An 8,226-nucleotide genomic window follows, 5' to 3' on the forward strand; every position below is an offset into this window, starting at 1 on the left:
TTCGTTTATCACTTTGATTTACTATGAGTGAGAGTTATATAGTAACTTGAGTACTCTGTATCTTGGGTGATAGTGGTTAATATATGATATTTGATTATCTGTATTAGTACTCGTATCCGGTGTAGGATAATGACATCCCCTTAAGGAGCTCAATAATGTTTATTGCGCTAAACCCTGCAGGTTGATTAAGTTCAGGCGCAATAATAAGTTTTGAGTGATACTGCTTAAGGATTACAGAGAGATTAATTAATTTAAGCTGTCAGAGCTCTAATTAATTAATGGATGTCGGATATTTTAAATACGATGATTTAATAAGTCTAAATACAAGCCCCGACTCAAAACCGGCAATAAAGGGGTAAGTCAATATTGGTTCTCTAGTGGAATGAACTGATATTTATAAATTAATTATGGTCTGGGTTGCCCATGGATAAATTAATTTATTTGAGGCCCATCTTTATTCCTTGTATCTGGTCCCTGGACTGGCCCAAAGTCTCCTAGCCCTAGAAGAGCTAGAAATCGCCCCATACACTAATTCTGTGCCCACACGTATTTAATTTTATTTAAATACAGCTGTCAGCTCTCAAGAAAAATACACTGATAAAAATTCGGGTTTTGAGAGCTGTGGGAGGCGCAGGAAACGTGTAGGAGGCTTCTAGCTTGAGACTTTCATAGCTCGTTGTCCATCCAACGGTGAAAGCTGAGCGGGATACAGTTCAGAAGATCAAAACTGGAGTCTTTCGATACGATCATCAACAACCTCTACATCCGCTTCTCAAGTAAGTAATTCCCAACACCTATGTGCAGCTATTGAATTCATAGGAGCATGTTTAAGATTAATCGTTGTATGATAAATTAATAATAACCAAGAAACGATCATCGGGCAAACGGAGCATTAATTCAATTTAATATTCCTTCATTGCACGCGCCTTCCCTCTCCACCTGATCGAGCATACTCGAAGGCTCGAGTAATGCTCGAGTACCCGCCGTCTGCAACGCCATACATGATGGCAACACCTTACTCGAGTAGGCACTCGAGTAAGGCATTGCCAATGCTCTCATACCCGAATTTTCGGTTACGGTGTTCGGCTACCCAATAACCGCTTCAGTTACCCGATTCGGTTATTTGGGTATCCGAAATACCCATTTAAAAAATTAAAATTCAAATAATTTGCTAGATAGAGGATTTGAACCTTAGTCTTTAGAAAATACACAAAGCAACTTATCCACTAAACTGAAGCTCATTCTTATATTTTAAATATATCATAGTTATATTTTAGCTAAGACTTGATTTAAAAAAAATTAATTAATGAATTAATAATTAAAATATATATAATAAATAATTTATTAAATAATTTTCGGTTATTTCGGTTAACCCGTTTTGGTTATTGGGTTAACCGATGCCCGAAATTTTTCTAAAAATGATATCTGAAACCGAACCGATAACCAAAAAATTCGGTTATTGGATACCCAAACCCGAAAATTTCGGTTCGGTTAACAGATTATCCAAAACTCAATAACCAATTAGACAGCCCTACTCGTGATTAAGAATAGGGCTTTCTAAATGGTTTTCGGGTTTCGGATAACCCGTTAACCGAACTAAAATTCTCGAATTTGGGTATCGGTTTGGTTCGATTTTGGGTATCATTTTTAAAAAATTTCGGGTATCGGTTAACCCGATAACCGAAACGGGTTAACCGAAATAACCGAAAATTATTTAATAAATTATTTAATATATATTTTATATACATTTTAATTATTAATTCATTAAATATAGAGTGTCATGTGACTTTGATTCTAAAATAAAATTATGATATATATAAAATATAAGAATGATCTTTAACTTAGTGGATAAGTTGCTCTGTGTATTTTCAGGAGACCGGGGTTCAAATCTTCAATCTATCAGATTATTTGAATTTAATTTTTTAAATGGGTATTTAGGATACCCAAATAACCGAATCGGGTAACCGAAGCGGTTATTGGGTAACCGAACTCCTAAAACTGTTCGAGAACGGTTAGTGAAATATGGCAATTTTGGGTTCGGGTAACTGAAATTTTGGGTACGAGTAACCGAACCTGAACCAATCGACAGCCCTAATTAAGAATGTTGGCCTTTTAATCTAAGGATTAATGGTAGTTTACGGCCAAACTTTGAAACTATTTGTAAAATAGCCCTAACTATAAAAAAATAGTTTAGATTTTGAAATCATTTGTAAAACTCGCCACAACCTTAAAAATACAAAATAATAATCTAAATTTTGGAATCATTTATAAAATTGGCTCGGACTTTAAAATTTTTGTAAAAGTGACCCAAATTTTGAAGTTATTTGTCAAAATAACCAAAGAGCATCCGCATCGCTTACATGATGCGGCCTACTCGTGTAAGGCCGCTATCGTGTAAGCCGATGCAGCCGCTTGTTCCACGAGGGCTACACGTTCTAACGTGTAGCCCTTTTGCCCATTGATGAAGCACGCGCCCTTAAAAAAATTAGAAAATTCGAATTTTGAAGGCAGCATTGACTACCTCGGTTTGCGTGCCATTTTGACCGTTAGATTTTTTTTCTTCTCTTTATATTATCTTTTCCTCCTTCTTCTTCCTCACTTTCCTTTTATTTTATTTTATTAAGTTTTATGTAATTTTTAGGATTTGCTTTTATTTTATTAAGTTTTATGTAATTTTTAGGATTTCAAAATTAATGCAATTTAAATTTGAGGTAAATTGTGTGATTTAAATTTATGCAATTAAACTTAAATGAAAAATGGATAAATCAAAACTAAAAAAATCATGTAGGCTATCATGTAACCTCAATGCAGCCTCTTTACACCATGTGATCCCCCCCTCATAAAGTAAGCTATCATGTAACACCAATGTGAATGCTCTAAACTATAAAATATACAAGAGATAGTTTAAATTTTCAAGTTATTTATAAAAATAGTCCAAATTTTAAAAAATTTAAATGACCCGAACTTTAATAAATACAAAACATGTTGAAATATTTTCTCTTGTAATTTTTTATTTTCTCGCATAAATAATTTATTTTATTTCACAATTATTTTTTGTCATAGTCGTGTTAATCTAAATGAATAATTTATGAAATAATTTGTGTCTTCAACACAAATTTTCCTTCTTTATCTGTTCGTACTAAGAATTTTATGAGCTTAGAGTTAAAAAAAATTGTATTGTCCAGAATATTTTGCGAGAGAAAAATTATTCGTGTCAGATTATGATTTGTAAGAGATCGGGAATTATTATACGTTTTAAGAATATTCCAAGTGAATTTAGAAGTTCCACATATTTTTATGTCAATTTCAGGCTTTTCATATTGTCATAATTTGAGTATGAGAGTGTAAGGTCATGCCATTTTTTGTATATTTAATAGAGTTTGTGCAATTTTTATAAATATTTCAAAGTTCATGCCATTTTTTAGTATTTTTTAAAGTTCATGCCATTTTTACAAATAACTTCAAAGTTCAGGCTATTTATACAAATGACTCTAAAGTTCATGTCATTTTTTAATATCTTTTAAAGTTCATGTCATTTTTACAAATGACTTCAAAGTTCAGGCTATTTTTTTTGTATATTTTAAAGTTCAAGTCTTTTTTACAAATGGTTTCAAAGTTCAGACCATTTTTTGTATATTTTAAATTCGAGTCATTTTTACAAATGACTCCAAAGTTCGGGCCATAAACTACAATTAATGCTATATATTCTATTTTCTCTCTCTTCATTGTTTTTTATGACTTTTATCTATGATTGTGTATAAAAATATTTATTTCTTTATTAAAATATATATTTTTTATTTATTTATGTTTTGATTTTATTTAATATTTATGTTTATTTATTTAAACGTAACATTTCGATGTTCGCTGTGCATCGTAGGAATTGACGTACTAGTTTAAACAAAATACAAGTTTAAATACAATCCACACATTATAATGAACTTATTAAAATAAGATTTTATAAAAAACGAAAAAAACAAAAAAACCTAGACAAAACCCTTGAAAGTACAGGACGCAAACTAAGGGCCGAGCCTCATCAAAACCTTTTTATGGAAAATCCCAAGAGAAAAACCATAACAAGGAAAAATAGTACTCGTCTACCAACAACAGCAAAACGTGAAGCGAAAATACAACAAACCAGCGACCGGGGGAGAGGGGGGTGAGGAAAGTCTTCAGGAACTCCGGCCTAACCATCGTCCCTAAGCAATTCCGGACCCCGGTCACCGTAAAGAGACAGAAAACAAACACCAAAAAGAGCACCAAACAAGGCTAGAAGAAGAAAAAACACCAATGAAGATGTAAAGGTCTCCAAAGCACCCTAACACCTCTGTCGAACATGGCTATGCACAAAAAGGTTGTGTGCAACCGCAACACTAATGAGATCAATGTCATGAGTCCACCATCCCTCCGGAGTGTGAGGGCAAGCCATAATATCAGCTGGAATGTTGCCTTATCTATAAATGTGAGAAATCCTATATTCCAAATTATCAAGAAGCCAAAGCGCACGATTCCAAATGGAAGCAAATCTCCAAGGAACACGCCGTGATCTAGTAGCCATAAGAGGAGTCCGCCTCAAACGAAATCTTATTCCAACCACATCCACTAGCAAACTCAATAGCCAAAATGATGCCGAGGAGCTCAGCCTCAAAGGCGAAGCCAATGCCTCCCTCCACATGAAAACAGCCCCTAACCAAACCTCTCCAATCTCTAAAAACACCCCCTGCACAAATGCGCCCCGGCGCCCTAACCGCAGAGCCAGCCGTATTTGCCTTCAACCACAAGAAAGCAGGAGGAGACTAATAAATCGAATCCAATTTTGGAGGAGGGCGCTCCCGGACACGAACGCCCAGCTGCCTGATGATTAAATAATCCTGCCACCGATTATCCATATAACCCATCTTTCCAAAAGAACCGTCGACCTCTAAAAACGTGGCTTTGAGAAAGACAAGAATCAATCTAGAGCTAAAAGAGACCGTCAAAATGACAATTGTTTCTAGCAGACCAAATTGCCCAAATTAACGTGATTACCCCGAGCTTCCAGAGATTCTTGAGATGCGAACTCGGTTTAATCGTCCAAGCGAACACAAGAAACCCATGAATGTCCGTGCTATACATCCCCGCCTCTTGTCCGAACTAGGTTAAAAAAGAAAGCCATAAAGGTTGAACTTTAACACACGACCACAAAACATGGTTCATATCCTCAGCCGCGCCCATGCAAAAAGAACAATAGTTAGGTATAATCAATCCCTGCTTAATCATCTTGTCAAGAGTAGGCAAGCGACGAAGGATTACACGCCAACAAGTGATATAACGTCGGACAGGAATAAAATTCTCCCACAACCAGAGCCCCCACGAAACACGAGAAAAGCGATGACAGCGGGAAGCAAAAGCCAGGACCGAAGTATCTTTCCCATGAACCGAGGGCTTCCATAAACGGATATCATCCTCACTACCAATCGGTAATAACAAAATGTCACAAACAATCAGAGGGAATTCATCAATAAAATCCTGAGCAAAATGCCAGACTCCGTCATAAAGATAGTCAGCCACAGTCTGCTTAAGCCGAGTCCGAACAAATCCCATAATGTTGAGCTTGTCAGCAATAGAATAACCAAGCCAATCATCATTCCAGAAATAAACCGAAGAGCCGTTTCCAAGGAGACAGTAAGACTCTTCAATGAGCTCCGGGATGAGCTGTCGAACTCCACCCCAAACAGAAGAAGCTAAAGTCGTCGTCCTTGGTCTTCCAAAATTATCCAGATATCTACTCTTCATGATATCAAACCCAAACTGTCTGCCCGAAATAATCCGCCAAGCAAGCTTCATAAGGAACGGATCATTCATCATATCAAAAGATCGGATGCCCAAGCCACCTTCCTCTTTGATACCACAAACACGATCCCAACTAGCCGAGTGAGAAGGCCTCTTTCGAATATCTCCAGACCAAATAAAATTGCGACAAGCCGCATCAAGCTCCTAAATGAGGGTACGAGGCCATTTATAAATCATCATGGAATGAACAATCGAACTTTGAACGACGGACTTAACCAGACAGATCTGTCCAGCCATAGACAACTGCCTCCCATTATAGCGGGAAAACTTACTAATAATCCGATCCTTAATAGCTGCAAGATTAATAGATCTGGGTCGCCCAACAAAAAGAGGAACACCTAAATCAGTCGTGGGCAGACTGCAAATAGCAAAGCCAAGCACACGAGAAATCTGGCGCCTATAGTACAGGGACACACCCTTAGCAAAGAAGATTATCGACTTCTCACGGCTACAAAGTTGACCCGAGAGAAACCCATAACACTGCAAAATATCCTGGATAGTTCTAGCGTTCTTCATAGAGACTTTGCAGAAAATAAGAATGTCATTTGCGTACAAGAGATGGGTGGGGAAGAGATGATGACGATTCATCCTCATAGGATCAATAGTGCTAGCAGCAACAACAGTCAAAATAAGATGGCTGAGCATATCCTCTGCTATTCCAAAAATGACAGGCGACAGCGGATCTCCCTGCCTAACACCACGTGAGCAGGGAAAATATCCACATAGCTGACCATTATACTGGATCGACAGACGTGCAGATGAAAAAATAGTATCAATCTAGTTAAGGAAAATCTAATGAAAACCCATTGCACGCAAAGCACACCTGATAAAATTCCAGCTCATGGTGTCAAAAGCTTTCTTGATATCCACTTTACTAGCCATATTCTTGCCTTGACACGAACATTTCATGTAGTTAACACCCTCCGACCCCAACAAGATGCAGTCATGAATAAGTTGTCCACGAATAAAGCCAAACTGATTATGAGAAACACACTCAGCATCCACAAAACTCAGCCTCGTAGCCAAAATCTTAGAGAGAATCTTGAAGAAGAAATTAGAAAGGATAATCGGCCGCAAATCCGTTAAAGACTCAACGACCTCCTTTTTCGGAATAAGAATAAGCGTGTTGGAATTCAGACCCTGTGGAAGGTAATTTTTCACGAAAAAAGCCCTCACCGCATAAATAATATTGCAGCTAATCGTATCCCAACACTTCTGGAAGAAAACACCAGAAAAACCATCCGAGCCTGCCGCACTATCCCCCACCAAATCAAACACCGCAGCTTTAATTTCCTCATCCACAGGAATACTAGTCAGCGATGCATTGTGCTGATCCGTGACCGTGACCGTGACCGGAACAATATGCTGAATGTCATGAATAGAGACAGTAGGAGGGTGAGTCTTCGAAAACAGGTTGGAAAAAAAATCCACAATGTGAGCAACGATAACATCCCGATCGAAAGAATCCACACCATCAATCTTGAGCTGGGAAAGCACTAGTTTTTTCCTTCGCATCTTAAAAGAATTATGAAAAAAGCTTGTATTTCTCTCCCCATCGTTAAGCCAGCGGACACAACTTTTCTGTTGCAAAAGCGAACTTTTTCTAGAGAGTAAAGTTCCAAGCTGCACCTGAGCCGCTACTTCCTCATCAAAGAGAGAATCAGAGTATACCTCCTCAGCAATCCTGAGCTGAATGTCTTCCAGAGAAGACCGCCACTGAGCAATACCATCATTCACGTCTCCAAAAATATTTTTGTTCCAAACCTTAAGCGCAACCCGAAGACGCTTGATCTTAACCATGACCGAGTACATCGGACAATTAACATTAGTGGGAGCCCGCCAGGAGTCCTGCTAAAATAACTGAAAATCGGGGTGAAGCAGCCACATGGCTAAAAATGTGAAATTTCAGTGCCACGGCGCTCTGCTATCTTGGCATTGAAAAATCAGAGGGGAATGATTCGAAGATAAGCGAGGAAGAACATAGTATTGAGAGAATCCCACATTGAAGCAAAGCCATCAGAGTACAAACAACGATCAAGCACTGACTCAACATGAGATGAGAGATTCCGTCTGCCATACCAAGTGAAGAAAAGGCCCGAAGTACTGGACTCAACAAAACCAGTAGCATCAGTAAAATCACAAAAATCCCTGTAGGAAGAGGCACTCGGAAGACAAACACTCCTGCGTTCATGCGCCCCTTTTACAGCGTTAAAATCACCAATAAATAGGGTGTTGTCCACAATATTATCCAAGAGATCCAACCATAACTGACGACGCACAACCAACGAGCAATCAGCATGAACAAAAGCAACACGAAAATGACGAATATGCCAAACACAATCAATAATGATCGTTTGGGAGAAGGAGAACACTACATTACACACCAATTAAGGATTA

At 37.9% G+C, this 8,226-nt stretch overlaps 1 protein-coding gene across 1 annotated transcript; it reads right to left on the reverse strand.

Moving 5' to 3' along the window:
• Positions 1-4,544: 4,544 nt before the first annotated feature.
• Positions 4,545-7,629, reverse strand: LOC131006461 (uncharacterized). Its single transcript, XM_057933618.1, has 5 exons — positions 6,653-7,629; positions 6,046-6,520; positions 5,290-5,973; positions 5,026-5,130; positions 4,545-4,766 (listed from the first exon to the last, which is right to left on the reverse strand). The coding sequence occupies exons 1-5, from the start codon at positions 7,627-7,629 to the stop codon at positions 4,545-4,547; spliced, it is 2,463 nt and encodes an 820-aa protein (XP_057789601.1).
• Positions 7,630-8,226: the final 597 nt, after the last annotated feature.

This window comes from Salvia miltiorrhiza, chromosome 1, assembly GCF_028751815.1.
Source record: "Salvia miltiorrhiza cultivar Shanhuang (shh) chromosome 1, IMPLAD_Smil_shh, whole genome shotgun sequence".
NCBI lineage: Eukaryota > Viridiplantae > Streptophyta > Magnoliopsida > Lamiales > Lamiaceae > Salvia > Salvia miltiorrhiza.